Raw genomic sequence first — 20,004 nt, 5'->3', positions numbered from 1 at the left:
CTCCAGACGAGCAAATAAAATGCAAAGCAACAGAAAAGAATTAAATGAGTAAGACAGTCTTCAAAGGAAAGAGGTTCTCGGTTCGACGGTCAACTTTGCCACTCACCGTAGGGCTAATGAGAATGGGATTCATTACCTAGGAAGTAAACGTCAGGAGGGGTTTATGCCTTAAACTTATGAGTAAGGAAAATAACGATTCGGGGTGACGCCCGAATCCTCACTGCTAATGTGAGACGAATTTTTGAGCGGGTAAAGGTTGCCCCTATGGTGACCCGCCTACTTTGCGGGATGCCTGGGAGTTGCGATCTGCCCGTACCCCTTGCATCTAAAAAGTAGAATTTAACCGAATTGAGGAAAGTTGAAGACCAATCGAGGAATTACGTGTAGTTGTCATTATCGATTAACTGGGGTGGTCAAATCTCGCGCCCCTACCCGGGGTTGTTAACCCGTAAAACGGTTGAGATTGGGTTTAGGTAATACGGTCAGTTCTTTGGAGCTTACGAGGTGCGTTGACTGGGAGTGTTACCAGTTAATTGTTCGGGGGAGACAACGTGCAGTACATAGGAGCCTCGTTGTGTAGGTTATAATGCAGTGCTTACGTACCACGGCTCACACTTGTAGGCAGTAGGACGTTTACAATGTTTTTGCTAGCCTGGCCGTTGTCTTCCTGATCTGCACAATGGGGCACAGGAACTACGTCGCTGCGAGGGCCAAATGAAGTGTTCCGAATCTGTATTTTTTTTTTAATTGATGTAATTTCAGTCTCCAGCACTGATCCTGGTGGGAGGTTCAGTATGTCGAACCAGTGAATGAAAAATACAACAACAGCAGGAAACGGAATTCCTTGGCGATCCAGTGGTGAGGACTGCGCGGTTCTGCTGCAGCGGGCCCGGGGTTAGATCCCTGATCGCGGAAGTAAAACACCCGCATGCAGCGCGGTGTGGCCGAAACACCACTAACAGAAAAACAGAAACATAAAACAAAGACTAAACGTGCAACGCGTTTTAGACCAGCGCCGAACAAAGATTAAGTGCCCTATGAATCACTGCTGTAAGTACAACGGGTGAGTGGAGTTATGTGTTCTCGACAGAACATCACACCGCAGGTGAAAACCTGGCGTCAGAAAGAAGGTCCGTGGAGAGACGAGGTGGTGAAGATTGGGCACCGGAGGAGGGAAATCCAGGTCCCCGCCTTCGCAGCCGTGATTGGCTGCTGGCTGGCCCTCCTTTTCTCAGCTGTGAAACAGGACCATTAACTCCTCCCTCCGCGAGGTCCCGGGAAGGAACGCGGAAACCAGGAACCAACCATTGGCCGGCTGCCCAGCGGAGGGCAGGCAGGTGCGCAGGAATAGGAAAGGGCCAGAGGAGCGCGAGAGTTAAGGCCCTTTCGCACCTCCACGCGAAGAAAGCGAAGTGTAAAAATAGCGCTTAAATAATTTCCTTAAACTACCCCAATAGTGGAGTCATTGATGTCATGTAATTCTGTGACTGCCGGATTGCCCTCCTCCAGAAGCGTTTCGGAACTTCGTGGGGTCTTATTTGGGTGTCGGAACGGCAGGGATCCGGTCACGTGGAGGCGGGGACGGGATGGGACGTCCCGCTGGATCTCCCAACGCTCGGGACATTCCCGGGGCGGAGGCGCCGATTACGATTCTTTGATCCTGGGTTTCGCTCCATTTCTTGTATGAACACGCAGGACTATTTTCCTGGTGTAAACAACTATGGGATTGCCAGCAACGCACCTGCGCTGTAGCCAAAGGAACTGGGTCCTGCCTTACTTGGAGACTAACCAACAATTGTGACCCGCCTGGGAAAACCGCACCCCTGTCGGCAGAGCGGGGAAGGCGGGCGGCATTAGAGCCAGTGCAGGGACCATGCGTCCATGCAGACTCCTGATGCTTCCGTCTACGGGCCTTGGGGCCACCAGAATTTACATGCTGAAATGTGCATCATTTTATGAAGTCCTTTCCTTTTTTGCTTTTATATTATGTTTGGGTTTTGCATTTTTGTTTTTAATATTTATTCGGCTGCGTTGGGTCTTAGTTGTGTTGTGTAGGCTCTTCGTTGTGGCGCTCAGGGCTTCCTCTCCAGTTGTGGAGCGCGGGCTCCAGAGAGCGTGGGGTCAGTAGTTGCACGCAGGCTCTAGAGTGCGTACGGTTAGTTACCCCGCGGCATGTGGGCTCTTAGTTCCCTGACCAGGGATCAAACCTGCGTCCCCTGCATTGGAAGGCAGATTCTTAACCGCTGGACCACCACGGAAGTCCCCTTTGTGTTGATTTTTTAAAAAATTCTGTATAGGTAGGTGGTATCAGTGGTGACTTCAGGAGCATAAAGCGGCTGTTATAAATGTTGTTTTTAAATGGTGTCACGTCTGAGAGGGTGGAGAATCACTGGCCTATTCACTCACCCATTTTACAGGTTGGGAGACAGACTTATAAGAGGGTAGGGACCAGGTCCAATTTACGTCCTTCTTCCCAGCTTCAGCAGACAGCCTCTTGTGGGCTCAGGCAGTGTGCAGCAAGTCTCAACGCTCAGGCCCGTTTTCTTATCCTCCAGACGGGGACAGGCACCAGGAGACCTAATGTGTATCAAGCGCTCAGCAGAGTCCTCAGCAGACGGTAGGTGTGGAGAAGAGCCATCAGGGCCTGAGAGGCCCAGGCTGAGTCCTTCCCCTGCCCACTGAGGAGTCCCAGCCCTGCTCCAGGATGTGTGAGGGCCAGAGACAGAATGGAAGGTGAGAGATGAAAGGGGAGAGTGGCTCCCTAGCCCCGAGGCCTCCTGTGAACTCCCCCGTCTTCTCCTCTTCCCCACTCTACTCCAGCCACACTGGCCCTCACTGTGTCCCAGGGCCTCCGCACTTGCTGGTCACTCCCGCTGGAGTACCCCTCTAGTCCTGCCTCCCTCTTCAGTCTCATCCTCACTGTCCCCTCAGCCACCTGCCTTCCTTGATCTGTTTCTGAAAGTTTCTTCCACAAGCTTGTTCTAGCCACAAGGCCTTCACACTTGCTGTTCCGCCTTGAACACCTACCCCAGCGGGGCCAGCTCCTTCCCTTCACATCGCAGCACAAAGGTCACCTCCTCAGGGGGAGTTCCTGCTGCCCAACTCTGAGAACAGCCCTCATTCCCACACTGTCCCGTCTTTTTTTGGTTTTTAATTTTATTTTTACTTTTGGTTGCGATGGGTCTTTGTTGCTGCACAGGGACTTTCTCTGGTAGCGGTGAGCGGGGGCTATTCTTCATTGCAGTGCGCGGGCTTCTCATTGTGGTGGCTTCTCTTGTGGAGCACGGGCTCTAGGCACGTGGGCTCAGCAGTTGTGGCTTGCAGACTCTAGAGCGCAGGCTCAGTAGTTGTGGCGCACAGGCTTAGTTGCTCCGAGGCATGTGGGATCTTCCCAGACCGGGCCTTGAACCCGTGTCCCCTGCATTGACAGGTGGATTCTTAATCAGTGTGCCACCAGAGAAGCCCCACACTGTCCCATCTTTAACTTCCATCTTGGCATTTCCCATCACCTGTTACTTGTCTAGTGTCTTTCTTGTGAACACCCCAGGAGCAGGGAAGGGTGTGTCTGGAGCAGCCTTGGCCCTGGTCCTGGCCCTGGAAGAGTGCCTGAATGAATGAAGGCACTCCCTTCCTCACCTGTAGCTTCCCCAGGACAGGGCAACACCTGCCTTGCCTCAGGCCCGACCTCCACCCTGAAAGCCATTCACTGCCCTGAGCCTCAGTCTCTCTGTTGCAAATAGGTGCTACTGACTTCTACTTCTCTCAGGGCTCTCCAGAGGACAGAGTAAAAAGGAAAACACTGGGGACACAGGGGGTTGTCCAAAGTTGGGACTGGGGACACCTTTTAACGCGGCTGAGATGATGTGAATAAGGCTGGGTGTAAGGGGAGGGTTAAAAGTTGGACCCCCACTGTCCACACTCCATCTATTCCCAGGAATCTACCCTAAAAGAAGTCATAAGGAGGGTGAAGGACTGCCCCTGCTGGCGCAGTGCCTAAGAATCCGCCTGCCAGTGCAGGGGCCACGGGTTCGAGCCCTGGCCTGGGAAGAGCCCACATGCCGTGGAGCAACTAAGCCCGTGTGCCACGACTACTGAGCCTGCGCTCTGGAGCCCGCAAGCCACAACTACTGAGCCTGCGTGCCACAACTACTGAAGCCTGCGTGCCTAGAGCCTGTGCTCCACGACAAGAGAAGCCACCACAATGAGAAGCCCCCGCACCGCAACGAAGCGTAGCCCCCGCTCGCCACAACTAGAGAAAGCCCGCAAGCAGCGACGAGGACCCAACGCAGCCAAAAATAAAAATAAATTTAAAAAAAAAGGAGGGTGAACACGGCCACTGTTATTTACAAAATCTGCAAACTGGAAACAGCCTAACTGTCCAACAACAGGGATTTGCTACATAAGAAAATCATGACCCATGTGGGCCTATGGCGAGCTTCTGACCACAGCGGGAAAGCACATCTGACAGTAGGGGAAAGCAGAGGCCACACAGTGGATGACGTGGTGTCATCCAAGTTCTAAGTGCTGGCATCTAGATTCCGGCACTTTTTCCCCTGTGTATACTCCTCTGAACTCTCCCAGTTTTTTTTTTTTTTTTTTTTTTTTGGCTGCACCACATTAGCTTGTGGGATCTTAGTTCCCCGACCAGGGCTCAAACCCAGGCCCCCTGCAGCGGAAGCACGGAGTCCTAACCACTGGACTGCCAGGGAAGTCCCCAAGTTTTCTACTATAAACACAAACGTCAGAAATAAATGCCAGGCCTTACACAGCCCCTTCCTCTCCCCCTCCCTCCCCCACAAGGACATAGGTCACAGAGCCTCCAGGAGCTGCAAAAAGTGTTCAGATTAGCAAAGTTTTACTTCAACATGTGTGCTCATAAATGACTCTGAAAAGCCGATATGCAAGAGGATGACACGCTGTGGTCTAAAGGCAACGTCGAGGCCACTGAGAATGTCCCTCAGACAAGAGGCTCTGCTCAAAATCTCCCCCACCTGGGGTGAGGGCAGCAGGACGGGGGTCTGGGACAGAGGGATAAACACATCATCTCAGCTCTCCCATCAGGACTGGCGGCCCGGGACCCCAAGCTGGTCGATCAGAGGTCAACTGCTTGGAACTCCCAAAGCTGCCCGAACGTTCTGGTGTTTCAGGGAAATGCGAAGGCTCCCGGAGGGCCCGTGTGCCGGATGGAAGGGCCCTTGGTCAGCCCCCTCCTAGTCCAGCCCCAGGGGGAGCCCAACTCCCTGCTGGCCGGGCCTGCTGTGCCCTGGGGTCGGGGCAGCCTCTCACCCCAGCAGCCCCGTCAAGAGGACGTGTTGGTGTTACCGATCACGTAGTGTCAGGTGCCGAGGCCTGGCTGTGGCCCTGAAGCAGGCAGTGGGTAGGGGCCTGGCACCTGCAGCTATGGGCTGCCCGTATATTTATGTTTATTTCCAGAGTGTGGTATGCTCTGGGGAGGGTGGGCAGCATGGATGGTGCTGGCAGCCTCGGCCCAGTAGTGTGTGTGTTTTGTTGGGGGGGGGGGGGGGAGACATCTCCAGTGAGGCCCAGACAGAAATCTGCCCTAAAGGTGGCCGACAGCGGCCACCTGTAACAGAGCCCTGCTCCCAAAGGGGCCCCTCGGGGGCCAGCCCAGCGGGGTGACCTCCCAGGCACGGGCAGGCCAGGCTGAACCCGGCTGCAGCAGGAGACATGGGGGAGAGTGGTGTTAACAAACGACAGCAGGAGGGGTGGGTACGGACAGGGCGACAGGGCGCGGTGAGTGTGGGGCGAAGCCAGTGGCCAGGGCCCGCACATCAGAAGGCGAAGCAGCGCTCCTTGGGGTGGCCCACGCGGTCCAGGTTGGGCAGGCAGGCGTACTGGATCATGGGCGGGGGTCCGCACATCAGCACCAGCGGCTCCTCCTCTGGGGGCGGAAGGTGGTCCCGGATCATCTCCTCGTTCACGAAGCCCTGGCTGTAGTCCCAGGCTGCGGGGTGGGAGACCAGGTGAGCCCGAGTACGGCCGTGTGACCAACTGCCCACTGCCCACCCGCCCAGCACCCTCTCCTCCGTGACGAAGTTCCTGTGCCATGAATTCCTCCCTTCTTTCCACAAACACTGAAAGCTGAAGAGGCTGAGCCAAGTAAGCCCTCAGCCCGATCCCCTGCCCCCAAGCCGGGCTCACCTGTGCCTCAAAGGCGAGCCCATCAACTTCCCCCACCACGCTTCACAGCGTGCAACGCGTTTCACTGCCACTGGCCTCTCATGTGGCCCTCAGAACCGCCCTGTGGGCGGACAGGGCAGGGGTTACTGATCCCATTTTACAGATGTGGGAACTGAGGCCGAGAGGACCCAGAGTTGAGTTGTCCCAGGTCACACAAAAAGGCATGGACAGGGCTGGGACGTTAGCCCCAGGTCCCAGAGGTCCCCCAGCCAGTGCCAGGCTGGTCAGGGTGACATCTCCTACCCCACCACCCTCCATGCTACCTACTGGCCCTGTGCCCACTGTCTGACTCTTCCCTCCACTGCATGTCGGTCCACGAGGAGCTGTGTCTGGTCCACAGCTGTAGTCCCAGTGCCCAGACAGCCCCACACACAGTAGTTACGCAATAAGCAATGAGTAAAGGAACGTGTCCCAAATAAGCAATCGGTGAGCCTGAAAACAGCAAGGCCAGGACCCAGGCTGAAGCTCCAGATGCAGGACCCTCGTGGCAGCCACAGCTCCTCTAGGTCCTGCGGCCTCCCTGTCTCACACACGCACGTGTACATGCGCAGTGTGTCTCCAGGTTTCACCTGAGATCCAGAGCCACCTTTTATTCCTACAAGTCACTGCTGGTGCCCGCGGCGAGAACCTGGTGCCCCGAGGCTGGCAGGGCTCTAGTCCCACCCGGGCCCTCAGGACTGACCTGCCAGTAGGGGCTGCTCAGGGAGGGGAACCAGCCAGTTCCAGGAGCACGGTGGGCCCACGGGGACGGCAGGCTGGCAGGGCTCTGCCAGGAGAATGGGGCTCTGATGACTGGGGCCCGAGGAGAGGGGGAGGAGGCGACACCCAGCCCGGCTCCACTCTGGCTCCGATCTACGCCTTGGCTTCCACGTCTGCGTTCAGGGCCGTAACTCCCCCATCACGGCAGACAATGCTCTCTGCATCACATCATGTACACTCCATGGGGGGGGGGTCCCTTGCGAGGGGCCAAGCCAGTCCCAGCTGGTCTTGGGATGAGGAAGAGTCTGCTGTGCTGAGCAATGGGGTATTCTTTACCTCATGGACACTGAGCTGAGTAACTGACCCCATCTCCCTTTTCACTTTGGCTGCTGGGAAGCTCAGAGTGATATACATGGCCACCCACAGCAAGTGTGCATCACAGCCCATGCTTCTGTACAAACCTCATTCCCAATTCCATTCTATGGCCCTGCCCTTGTTTTTCTTTCACTCCCACTTTCCATTTATACCACTCCGACTCACTCTATGAGTCTTTGTAAGGTGCCTAAAATCCCTCTGGAACAAGGCGGGACATAGGTAGGTAGATAACATTTTATTAACAGATCTAAAATTACTTTGAAAAAACCTGCATGGGACTAAACCATATTTGCTAGTGTAATGAATGTACAGGTATGTAAGACACATCTCAATTTCACAAGGACGTTTTTAGACAGTGTATTTTTCTTTACTTGTATACTGAAGGTGACTTTGTAGGGGAAACAGAGTCAGCTGGCCCCTCTCCCCTGTTCTTTTGCTTAGCTCCACAACTGCCTGCTGGCCTGGTACCATTTTCCTCCTCAGCGTCTACCCTTTTCAGCTTACACCTTAATGTTACGGCAATACCCGAACTACTCTCGAACTGTGGTCAGGGTAATAATAAACGTAAGTGTAAAATACCGGGAGACTACCCAACTGTACTTCTCCTTGGTCAGTAACTGGTTACTCTTAAAACTGTCCCCAGGAGGCACTTCGGTATAGGCGTTGCCAGGCGTCACCACCAGAGGGCAGTGTCCACTCCTCCTGCGGCCAGGCCATGTGCAGGCAACAGGGGTAGAGACCCCTGCAAGGACACTCCCATCGTGGCCAATGAGCCTACCTGACCACACTCTAGAACCTGCAACCAGAAGGGAGCTAAACCAGCTTTCATTTCCCCCTTTTGAATGAGACGTGGGTACAAGATAAATTCCTTTCTTGGGCTTCCCGGGTGATGCAGGGGACACGGGTTCGTGCCCCGGTCCGGGAGGATCCCACATGCCGTGAAGCGGCTGGACCCGTGAGCCACGGCTGCTGAGCTGGATGGGAGAGGCCACAGCAGTGAGAGGCCCGCGTATCGCAAAAAAAAAAAAAAAAAAAAAAAATTCCTTTCTTTACTGGAAGCTCGGACTCCCAGAACCAGTGCCTCCTGTGCGACCTCCAGTCTCTATGACTCTACTTTGTCTTTTCTGGGTCTCACTAATCACCTGCTACTGTACTTTATAATTTACTAATAAACCTGTTTCCTGTTCGTCTTCCCCAACTAGAACATCAGCTCGGGCCAGGCTGGTTTCGGGAACACACAGAGTGAGGGGTCCGACCAGGAGGAGACCCACTGAGACACGGGTGGGCCCAGGACGGCTGGTCCAGTCAGAGGCCCCAGAATAAGACTGTCAGGTCCTTGGATCCACCAGGGGCCCAGGATCCGATTTGGTCAACCCAGGAGGGTGGCTCCTCTCTCAGGGATGGACCCTGTTGAGATGGGTACCTCCAGAGCCCGCCTGCTCATTTCTGGGGGAAGCAGAGGGTGGCCTGTTCCCCACACTGCGGTGGGGAACAGGGGACCGGGTGGCTGTGTGAGGAGGAGGAGGCAAAGCAAGGGCAGTGTGGCAGCAAGCTGGTGCCCATGTGGGTGCTTTGAAAATGTCCAGTTTCTAATATTTAAAAATTTCCCATGAAAGTGCAGTCCCCCAGCTTCCCCTGAAAAATGGGAAGGCTGGCCTCCAGGGCGGTACTCCTGCACAGCAGGGCTGCCCGCAGCTGGGAAGGGGCTGCCCCTCTGCACAGGCAGATGCTCTCCAATTCGTCACAGTCCCCACCACTCCCTATAGTCTCCTAACTCTGAAGCCAAACATCACTGGTGTTATCTACCAAGAAGCCTCAGCTGCTGCTTTTCTTACAACAGAGAAGAAGTTAAGATATTTTTTGTAACCACATCTACCTAAGGAGGAGAATGGAGTACAGTTTAGCTCCCAGAGGGCAACCTTGTTTCAGGTTTTAGGGGCAGCCCTCATTCACCACCTCCTATGTGACCTTGGCAAACAGCTTAAACACCTGGATAAGTAGAATGAAGGTAACTGTACATCAGCCCAGCCCACACTCCAGGGCTGATGATGGGAGAGAAAATGGGTGTAAAGTGCCTTACAGGGTATACACTGCAACGTGGAAACACTCACCCTCACCCCAGCACTGGCCCTGGAGACCTGCCCCACAGTGAGCCCCGGCCCAGGGGGAGAACGCCAGCCTTGTTTGTCCAGCTGAGAGCAGGGCAGGCAGGGGAAGGTCTGGGGCTCTGGAGGAGGCGGGTGTGAATTCAAGCCCTAGCTCTGGGGTTTTCCCACTGTGTGCTGTGGGGCACTTGCGTTCCCTCTCTAATCCCTCTTCCCTCATCACCTTCCTCTCACAGGGCCACAGTGAGCACCAAAGGAGACCATGCAAGCAGAAGCCTCTACAACGGCAGAGGGCTCCACCAGGTGAGCGTGGGCCGGCACCTCCACCCAGCCCACCCTCCTGGGCGCTCTCACCTTCAGGGGCTTTGTCCACTGTGTACCAGAGCTTGAAGCGCGCAGAATGTTCGTTCCTCAGTTCCTCCAGCTCGGGCCGCAGCAGGATGTCCTTCTCAGTCTGCAGGGGGACAGGACCCAGCGGTCAGGAGGGACAGCGACAGGGACTGCCTTTGGAGACCCTCGTCATCCCGCCCACCCATGGGCCGCACACTTGGCAAAGCTTCCAAGGAAAGTCCAAGTCTTTCTATGTTCTGGCATCTCAGCTTGTACGTCCACAGTCTAGGAAATACAGATACTACTTCCCCAGATCACACCTGTCCCTCCGCAGCCTTGCCCACGCCAATCCCTCTGCTTGGCCTGCAGCTCCCCACTTTCCATCCCCACTGATTTCATTTAGCCAGCCCCACATGGCCCTGTAGAGTTCGGCTTGTCACCTCCTCCAGGAAGCCTTCTCAGACCCCCAGGGAACATCAGCAATCTGCTCCTGAAACAGCCCCTCTTTTTTTTTTTTTTTTTTGAAACAGCCCCTCTTTCCATTCCTAACCACAGACTTTGCCCTGCATGTCTGCAGGTCACTCACAGACGGACAGGGCTCCTCAGGCCGGTGGGTGGCGAGACTGATCTCATAAGACTGTTGTGAAACTGGGGGCCAAAGAGCTCTGTCGATCAGAAAAGGTCACTGGCTCACAAACCTCTACTGAGCCCCGGGCTGGGTGAGGGAGACTACGGGAGAGGCGTGGAGATTGTTCTGAGCAACCTCTTTTCCTCTTTTTTTTTTTTTTTAACATCTTTATTGGAGTATTAATTGCTTTACAATGGTGTATTAGTTTCTGCTTTATAACAAAGTGAATCAGTTATACATACACATATATCCCCGTATCTCCTCCCTCTTGCGTCTCTGAGCATCTTCTTTATGAACAATGCCTCTCTGACCACCCTCACTGCCCTGTTCCTGAGGATAAACTCGAGGGAGTGGAGTTCAGTGTAGAAAATTCCACATGGTTAGGGCGTTCAACACAGCAGCTGCTTTACAACCCCCAGGTAGGTTACACCGAGGCGCACACCAGCAGCGTGCCCAGGAGTATCCATCTCCCTACACCTCTACCAGCACTGGGTAATGATCCTTTAAGCTTTGGCAATCAGATTAATGGAAAGTAAAGCTTATGTTTTATTTTTTATTATTAATAAGTAAGTTTGTCACCGGTCTAGTAATATCTTATTAGTTTGTAAAAACTTTTTATATGAAGGATATTAATTTTCATTGGTGATGCATTATATGTCTCATCCCCAGTTACTTATCTTTCTACCTTATTTATAGTTTGTGTTTTTCCCCAGGGGAGCTTTTCATTTTTAAGCAGATGGTTCCACCAATCTTCTCTCTGACGGGCTCTCCCTGGTGTCTTGCTTAGACTGACCATCCTTGTTCACTCATACATCAGTACTTCCTGTAGAAATGCTCACCTTCTACTTTTTTTTTTTTTTTAAGAAAAGGGCATATGTTGAACTCATACTTTATTTATTTATTTTTTAATTAATTTATTTATGGCTGTGTTGGGTCTTCGTTTCTGTGCGAGGGCTTTCTCCAGTTGTGGCAAGCGGGGGCCACTCTTCATCGCGGCCTCTCTTGTTGCGGAGCACAGGCTCCAGACGCGCAGGCTCAGTAGTTGTGGCTCACGGGCCTAGTTGCTCCGCGGCATGTGGGATCTTCCCGGACCGGGGCTCGAACCCGTGTCCCCTGCATTGGCAGGCAGATTCTCAACCACTGTGCCACCAGGGAAGCCCTCACCTTCTACTCTTAAAGCTTCAATTTTTTACATGTGTATCTTTAACCTAAACTTCATTTTTGTACAAGGTAAGGGATCTACTTCGTTTTTTCCAAGTGCATAGCAACTAACTCAACACTCCTTTTCCTTTCTCTTTTTATGTTTGGTATGTCACCTGCATCAGATACAAAGTCTCTCCTACACTTGGGTCTGTTTCTAGGCCAGGGCTGTTCAACGCAGTTTTCTACAATGATGGGAACGTTCTACAATAGATCTGTGTTATCCCACAGGGTAACCACTGGCCACATGTGGCTATGAAACCAATGAAATGTGGCTAGTGAGACTGGGAAAGCGAGTTTTTAACTTCGTTCAATCTTAACTAATTTAAGTGTAACTAGCCACATGTTCCGGCATGTCCCAGCACAGTCTAGATTTCCTGTCGTGCTATCCAGAAGTGCAGTTAAGTCCAGTAAGCCCAGGTCTCACGTGTGGCTCCAGAACCAGGCTATTTTTATCACTGACACTTTTCAGTATGTTTTAATATCCAGTGCGCTAAGTTCTTCCTTGTCACTCTTCTTTTTCAAAACTTTCTTGGCTGTGCATGTGTACTTTATCTTCCAGGCCATACTGCATCATTTTGTCATATTAAAGGGGAGAAAATATCCCCACTGGGACTTCGAGTATTACTTTATGAAGAACTGACACCTTCGGAATCTCTGTCTCCCTGTCCAAGAAGCAGGGCGCCCCGCTGTTTATTAACACTCCCTAATGCCCTTCTGAAAAGTCGTGCTTCCCTGAGGCTGGGGGCAGAGCCCCGGCCTCCCCTGGACTCAGGATGTCGTCCTCAACCTGCCTCCCCACCAGCCTCCACTCCCATCACTAGGTCACTCCAGGAAGAATGCACACGTCTGCAACGTTAAACGCTCCTATCCAAGGCCATCTCAACCCTCACAACCGTCCCAAGAGGTGGGTCCCCCGTTACCCTACATTACGGATGGGCAAATGGAGGGGCTGTGGCTCCCGTCCAAGCCAAGCACAGAGGTCACTGAGGACAGGGGAAGGAGGGGCAATGACTCAACTGGAGCAAAGCAGCAGTTCCCACAGTGTGGCCTGCAGACCCCTGGGGTCCCCGAGACCCTTCAGAGGGACCTTGAGGTCAGAACGATTTTCATATGATACTTAGTTGCCTCCTTCACTCTCCTCCCTCACGGCTTCCAGAGGCTACAGGACTTGTGACACTGCACTGACTAAAGTGCAGAGAGAGATACAGAATCCACCGCCCCTGCTAATGGGCACAAAGATGCCCGTCTAGGCGACAGAGGGCTGACGGCCTCCACAGAGACTGCACCAGCACTACCAAGCTGAACGCTGCCCACCCTCTCAACCCCACCAGTCAGCTTGGAATTTGTGGCTGCTTCCACCCACCCCTAGTCAAGGCCACCTCAGTTGGCCTCAGAGCAGTTTTCTGCAGCTGTGTGGGACCTCAGCCCGGGGACCTCAGCCCGGCCCCCCCGCCTCCAGGCTCGATGTCCTCACAGATGACACGGAGTGGAGCCTGGGCCAGATGGACCCAGGGGCAAACTGACCTGAACCACATCTGAGAGGCGCAGGGGGCCTGGGCACGGCCCCCACACAGGCAGGGGGTGCCCCGTCTTAGCTTCCCCCCGAAAGGGGCGTCACTGTAAGATCCCCGTATTCCGTCACGAAACACTGAACCTAGAAAGACCCTTGTGACGACCTTCCTTCATCATCTCATTCCACAGTGAGGGAGCAAAGCCCAGAAAGGGAGAGTGACTTGTCCAAGGCCACACAGCAGGCTGGGGTGGGCAGGCAGCGGGTGTGGGGAGGAGGACATGCATTCAGGATCCGGGGAGCCCAGGTCCAAACCCTGTCCCAACTCCCCCAGCTCAGGGACCTCGCGCGGGTGGGACCTTGGCACGTCATCTGTGAAAACGGCCCTTCGGGCTCCTCCCACTTCACTGGTGGGTTCCAAACTCTGTGTGCGGTGAAGGGAACCCTGAGGTTCCAAGGAAGCAGCCAGAGGAGCTGTGGGTGCTCCAGGTGCCTCACCCCTCCACCAAAGCAGCCCCACTCGGGTGAGACGCTCTGAGCTCCGCACTGAAAAGCCTGACCCCACCAGCCCCTGTGAGGGCTGCTGTGCACAGAACATTCAGAGCACCCCTCACATTTCAGCCTCCCTGAGCATCTCCGCAAAGCTGTGCAGACCCCTGAGCAGTGCCTGCTGGGCCTCGCCCCCTCTCAGCAGGAGTCGGGTTTGCAGACCTCAGGCCCACCCACTGACCTGGTTGGCAAAGAGCAGATGGCACACGGTCTGATCATCCGGGTCCTTCATGATGGCACGGATCACCTGCAGCATTGGGGTGATTCCTGCAACACAGCCACCCCCCACACACCGCGTGAGCGCCTGCTGCATACGCGCAGGCCCAGTGCCAGGCAGGTGCCCAGAGCTGCCAGGACCACTGGGTCTGGGTCCCTGACCTTGGGAAGCTCCCAGTCACTTGTAATCTGTGCCACATCCCACACCCTGGCCCTGAACCACGACGTCCGCCCGCTAGGGACTCAGTGAGGGGCTCCTGGTCCACATACCCGTTCCTCCTGCAATCATGCCCACAGACTTCACCGTTGTGATGACAGGGCTGGATTTCTTGTCCGGACGGATGGCAAACGTTCCTGGGGAGAGGAGAAGGGGTGAGGCCCAGTTCTCAGACATGCTGTGCCTCGGGGTCGGAAGGGCTGGAGAAGCTGCCCCCACCTCAGGGGCTCGGGCGCGGCGGCCACCACAGCCCCCAGCCAGTCAGGGTGAGGGGGATGGGAAGGTGGCACCGGGACCAGCTCAAAGGCCAAGAGGAGCTCGAGGACGAGTGCCTCACTGCTCATGGCTGGGGAGCAGGGAGGCTGGAGAATCAGGGGCGTCCCAGCTCAGCCCTACCCCTTGTTTGTTCTCAGCCAAGCAAAGCTGGTCTGTGGGCCGCATCTGGCCCCCAGAGGCAGCTGGTCTGCAACCCCTGTGCCGGCCACCTTGATTCCTAACAGCCAGGGAAACGGAGGCCCCAGAGAGGAGATGGCTTGTCCTGCGAGAGTCACCCATCCAGACAGCAGCAGAGTCGGGACCTGCACCCAGCATCCACCGCCCCCACTGGGTCCTCGGGGAGTCCAACCCGGATCACCTTTGCCCTGGTAGACCAGCAGCCCATTTGGGCCTCGGAACTCAATGGTGTCTCCAATCTTCATGCTTTCCAGGTACTGGGACATCTTCCCTCCAGCAGGAAACTTGGGGTGGGTGTCTTTGAAGTAAACCTGCAAGACACCCACAGTCCTCAGCTCCCTGTTCCCAGGGCTGCCGGGGTGAGCTCTGGGCCACAGTGGGAAGACGCTCTTCTGGGGTCTTCTGCGGCCGTGTGTGGCCTTCTCACACGATGCCCCTTCCACCCATCAAAACTTACCCGTCTGTGTCCCGTCCCCCGCAGTGGTCTGCCCTCCCCATAACATCCCCTTGGAGGGCAAAGCATCAGCCTGGTGTCCAAGGCAGCGACCCGAGGGCCTGCTGCATGATGTCCTGCCAGGAGGCATCTGTGACCACCCCCGCCCCCTCCCCCGGCAGGAGATCCCCATGGCTGTCAGCTCAGTAAGGGCTCTGGGAAGCCGGCTCACCAGGCCCTCCTGGTGGATGTTCAATTCTTTCCACTTCGTGCTGCCATAAAAACATCACTCTTGGAACCATTTCCTTCCTTGTGCCTTTTGGGATTTCAGCTTTGGAAAAAGGGATGTGCTACAACGCTCGTACAGAGAGATGGGCAGACAGGGGAGGAGCTCCAGGGCTGGGATGGCTGCACCACGGGGCATTTCTGCTGGGCTTTGAAGGGCAAGCAGGAGCGATGAGCAGAGAAGGGGGAGAGGCAGTGGGGGAGGGACAGCGTGGGCAAAGGCCAGGACGTCTAATAGGGCTTGGGGCCTCGGAGGTGGGGTGGGGAGAAGAGCTTGCGGCTACAGCACAGGGGATGTGTCTGTGTGTCTGGGGTGCGGGGCAGGGAGAGTGGGCAGAGCCCACTGCGTGCCAGGCTGGGGGCCTGACCTTTAGCCAGGGCCAAGGGGGCCAGTGAGGTCTCCAAGCCAGGAAGGGCCTGGTCCTGGTGAGTATTCCATCTCTACTTGAATCCCCCCAACACCTCCTCCACATCTGGCTCGAGAGACTTCAGCAAGAACAGATGCTTGAACTCTCACCACCTTCCCTTTCCTTCCGGACAAAGCCCCAGACTACCAGGGCCTCCAAGGATCTGCCTGGCCCTGCTGACCTCTCCCTTTTCGGTCCCTCAAGTCCTCAAGCCTCCTCCTGACCTCAGGGTCTTTGAACCTGGAAGGTCCTTTTCCTCCGTCTCCACCTGGCTGCCGCCTCCTCAGCCGCCAGACCTTGCCTCACTGTTGCCTGCTCAGGGGGGCAGCTCTCATCACCCCACCCCCGCCCCAGCTCTGGTGCCCATTCTAGGTGCTCAGTCTCTTGTGCTTGTCCCCTGAACAAACACTGACCTCTGTGTGACCACCTGTTCAGTGTGCATTCTCCAGCCAAAGACAAGATACCGAGGCCAGTGGGCCTGGGCACCCAGCACAGGGTCTAAATGACACCAAGCGAAGAGGAGATCCAGGCCAGAGCCAGGACTGACAGGCCCAGCTCCCTTCCTGCCCTCACAGACACAGCGCCCAGCCCAGGACCCTGTAAGACCCAGGGCTGAAGCTGAGGCCCAGCGGGGGTCTCTGCTCCTGTTCCCCCACCCAAGGGTCCAGTGAGGGGGCCCTGGGGCCTGCACAGTGGAGTTGAGAGAGCAAGCCTGATCCCCGGGGGTGCTGAGCCAGGGCGGCCATGGAGGTTTGGGCCTTGACTAGGGAGGGTCTCTAACATCCAGCCCACCCGTCTGGGCTGGTTCACACTTTTGGGTGGGTGTGTGATCAGAGAACACGGATCACTGCTGGAAAGTTTGTGTTTCTCATTTCCATAAAAATGTACCGGGCTCTAGTTGTCATTTCTCCTTCTGTTCAGCATCTTGTTTTTTAAGATCCTTGCTGGTTGTTCTACGTCTCTCTGGTCTTGTTGCTTCTAATGGCTACATCTTCCCACAGCGCACACCCAGCCCCCGAACGGCGATGGATCCCAGAAAGGCCCTTGCCCCGGCTCCCGGACACGGTCCCATGAGCTCCTCACACTGCACCCGCAGCGGGCCCGTGGGATGCTTCCCAGGGGAAGAGCAGGTGCCCAGCTCACTGGGCTTCGCCAGTCCGCGAGCAGGAAGGTGAGCCCTCCACGGGCTGGTGGGCCTGCCTGGTTCCTCTTCTGCAGATGCTCAGCCTGATCCCGACCCCTGCCCTCTGCCGAGACCCCAAAGCTTGGCTTGTGCTAAGAACTATGATCTGCTATTCACTCGGAAACCAGGCACAGCGAGCACAGGGCCTTCAGAGATCAGACTGTGGGGCCTTGGCTGCGAGGTGGTCACCCCGGCGCCAAGCAGCTGTGGCCCCAAGACCTCACCTTGATGACCAGGTCCACAAAGCCCTTGTCGTCATCGCTGGAGACGGGCGTGTAGGGCCGAATGACTAGGTTCCCATCGATTCGAGCCGAGAGGTAGATGTGCTGGCCTGCAGGACAGCAGGGGTGAGTGTGGGCTGACTACCCCTGCAGGGCCCCCTGGGTCTTGTCAGCCCACTTCGCTGCACCCCGTCCAGCATTCAAAGCCTAGCCTGACCTCGGCTCCCGCTGCTCCCTTCGCCACCCCCGGGGACTCCCATCACGTCCCATCTCTTTGCCTTTGCTCGTGCTCGTGCCACCGCCGGGGACACTGAAGCAACTGGCCTCTTATCCTGACACTCACCCCTGAAGGCCCAGGGTGGCTGTCACCTCCTCCCTGAAGCCTTCCCTGCACTAACTGAAATGCAAAGTCCCCACCTCTCTGTCCCAGCACCAGCTCCACGTGTGCTGGGTTGGGGCCGCACTCACCGACAGGGAGGCCCAGGATGTGCTGGGGTGACGGCAGAGCAAAGCGGAACCGGCGGGTATCATGGCTGATGACCTGCAATGAAGCGTGAGCTGCTGGATGGCACCCAGGGCAGAGGGGCCCCCAGACTCAGAGTGCCCACCCCTCCCCAGCACCGGAGTGTCATTGAGAGAAGTGACACTGACATATGGACATACAACCTGCACACGCGTGTGCAAGGGCACAGAGGTCAGGTACACACTGGGTGTGCCTCTGCTCTCACTGGCCCAGAGGAGGGCACTGACCCACCCAGGGCCACAGGGCAAGGTGGTCGGAGCAGGGAGTGAGCTCAAGATCCCAAAGGGAGGGACTTCCCTGGTGGCGCAGTGGTTAAGAATCCACCTGCCAACGCAGGGGACACAGGTTCGAGGCCTGGTCCGGGAAGATCCCACATGCCGTGGAGCAACTAAGCCTGTGCGCCACAACTACTGAGCCTGCGCTCTAGAGCCCATGAGCCACAACTACTGAGCCCTCGTGCCACAACTACTGAAGCCTGCACGCCTAGAGCCTGTGCTTTAAAAAAAAAAAAGATCCCAAAGGGAGGCTGCCAGACAGCCCAGAAAATTCCAGGGACAGGAGGAAAGGATCCACCTCCGCCACAGCTTGAGAAGTGTCCCGGGGTGGCAGAAACAGCTCAGGGACTGGGCCAGCAGTGGGGCAGACCTGAGACAAGGCCCCATGTGCCCAGGCCTGGGACTCAAGAGAGGGGCTCTAGAAGCCACTACACTAAAAGCCGCCCCCCGCCCCGAGAAGCGGGACAGCATGACCGTGGCTGGGCTGCAGAGGGCAGGAGGCATGGCAGCCTTGCTGCCCAGGAGGTCACTGGGGCTGGCCATGGCCAAGACAGGGTGTGCACCCAGGGTGTGGTCAATGGGTGAAGGCCATTCCCCCTCTAGGGTGGGGCAGAGGCTGCTTAAGAGTGAGGCTAGGCTGAGGAAGGAGCCCAGTCTTGACTGGGGCCAGGGAGGCGAGCAGGTGTCAGAGCTGGGAACCGAACCCAGTGCCCGGACTCCGACCTGGGCTCCGGAAGGCCCCTGTGAGGTCTCCCCTGCACCAGGTGCAGCAGGATGGTGGGTGTCGAGGGGCCGTCCGGAAGGCAGGCAGCTAGCTGTCCAGCACATGTTCACGCCCACACGAGGCAAGGTCCAGTGATGGAGAGTGTTACCACCCGGAGGGGAGACGCCAGACCTCTCCCAAGGGACAGAGCGTCACTCTAAGCATCACTGAAGCGTGTGAGCCAAGGCAGGTGGCCTGGATCTCAGGAGAGACGGCGCCCAGCCACCACTTAGGACACAGTGCTTGTTGGCGGCCAGTGGGCCTCTCCGCCCCACAGTCCGGGCCTGAAGCTGCAAAGGGAGCCCCAGGGCCTCCCGCAAGTGGATCCCAGGATTATCAACTGGTCCTGGGGCTCAAGGTCAGAAACCCATGTGCCAGATGTTTTTGGAGGAAGAACAGAAATGAGAGAAAGACACTGATGATTACTAGCCCAGCACAGCAAAAGTCATGAGGCTAACGTGTGTGAGGGCTCGGCACGTGCTGGCCGTGATGACCCGAGCAGTAGACTCGCAGAGCTGTGGGCAACCTTGCTGATCACCTGGTCCAGTCCCGTTCAGAGAGGGGAAGGGCTGACAGCCGGGACCCCTCCCTGGACCAAGGCAAAAGTATCAAGAGCAGGCCCACCTGCTGGCCCACCACTAGGCTACAATGGGGGAGGGGAACTGCTAGCACGCGTGCCTCCTGATCAATCAAAGGGGCCTGGAGGGTCCACCGTGTGACATCCTGCGACAAAATACCAGACAGTCGTCAAAAATAATGAATCAGGGCTTCCCTGGTGGCGCAGCGGTTGAGAGTCCACCTGCCGATGCAGGGGATGCAGGTTCGTGCCCGGTCCGGGAGGATCCCACATGCCGCGGAGCGGCTGGGCCCGTGAGCCATGGCCGCTGAGCCTGCGCGTCCGGAGCCTGTGCTCCGCAACGGGAGAGGCCACAACAGTGAGAGGCCCGCGTACCGCAAAAAAAAAAAAAAAAAAAAAAAAAAAAAAAAAATTAAAAAATAATGAATCAGCTTTGGGTTAGACATGTAAAGGTGTCCACATTGCACAGCTGGGTAAAAACTCAGGTTATTAAAAAAGAGAAACTAAGTATACACACACCTGAACCTCCACACATCATGTACACAGGAATGTACTACCAGAAGGGCTCACGGTGACCCGTGAAGGGGACCCTCTGCAAAGGGGTTATGGGGGAGGGGAACGTTCACACCTCATGAACAGAGCACATATAAACATGTGCTTTTATTTTATAAAAGTAAAATTTTTATAGCGAGCACATATAAATCATACATTACTTTGGGAATTAAAAAACAACAACAAAGAAAAAGAACTTTATAAAAGGAAAAGCTTTTAAAACATTGTTATTTCATTTTAGTGAGAAAAAATTGTGTATAAGATATATTGAGAGGATAAGTGTGGTCTCATCTGGGAAG

The 20,004-nt window shown here is 55.7% G+C and overlaps 1 protein-coding gene and 1 non-coding gene across 7 annotated transcripts in view; one reads left to right on the top strand and one right to left on the bottom strand.

Annotated features, from left to right (window-relative positions):
• Nucleotides 1-163: 163 nt before the first annotated feature.
• Nucleotides 164-313, top strand: LOC116761466. Its single transcript, XR_004352031.1, has one exon. It is a non-coding gene; the product is annotated as a U12 minor spliceosomal RNA (small nuclear RNA).
• Nucleotides 314-4,833: 4,520 nt separating this feature from the next.
• Nucleotides 4,834-20,004, bottom strand: part of LOC116760289 (NADH-cytochrome b5 reductase 3) — a 47,678-nt gene continuing 32,507 nt past the window's right edge. For 4 of the 6 annotated variants that reach the window (XM_032644949.1, XM_032644950.1, XM_032644948.1 and 1 more), the window contains 7 exons: nucleotides 17,484-17,556; nucleotides 17,019-17,125; nucleotides 14,668-14,797; nucleotides 14,087-14,170; nucleotides 13,782-13,867; nucleotides 9,735-9,834; nucleotides 4,834-5,965 (listed from right to left, as the gene is read on the bottom strand). In XM_032644949.1, the coding sequence (XP_032500840.1) occupies nucleotides 5,793-5,965; nucleotides 9,735-9,834; nucleotides 13,782-13,867; nucleotides 14,087-14,170; nucleotides 14,668-14,797; nucleotides 17,019-17,125; nucleotides 17,484-17,556 (753 nt within the window). In that variant the 3' untranslated portion in view covers nucleotides 4,834-5,792. Of the gene's footprint in view, nucleotides 5,966-6,883; nucleotides 6,968-8,723; nucleotides 9,835-13,781; nucleotides 13,868-14,086; nucleotides 14,171-14,667; nucleotides 14,798-17,018; nucleotides 17,126-17,483; nucleotides 17,557-20,004 lie in introns of those variants that run through there. The other 2 variants (XM_032644947.1, XM_032644946.1) reach the window with 2 other exon arrangements.

This window comes from Phocoena sinus, chromosome 10, assembly GCF_008692025.1.
Source record: "Phocoena sinus isolate mPhoSin1 chromosome 10, mPhoSin1.pri, whole genome shotgun sequence".
Lineage (NCBI taxonomy): Eukaryota > Metazoa > Chordata > Mammalia > Artiodactyla > Phocoenidae > Phocoena > Phocoena sinus.
Note: the sequence above shows the minus strand (reverse complement) of the source record. Positions and strands in the feature narration are given on the sequence as shown.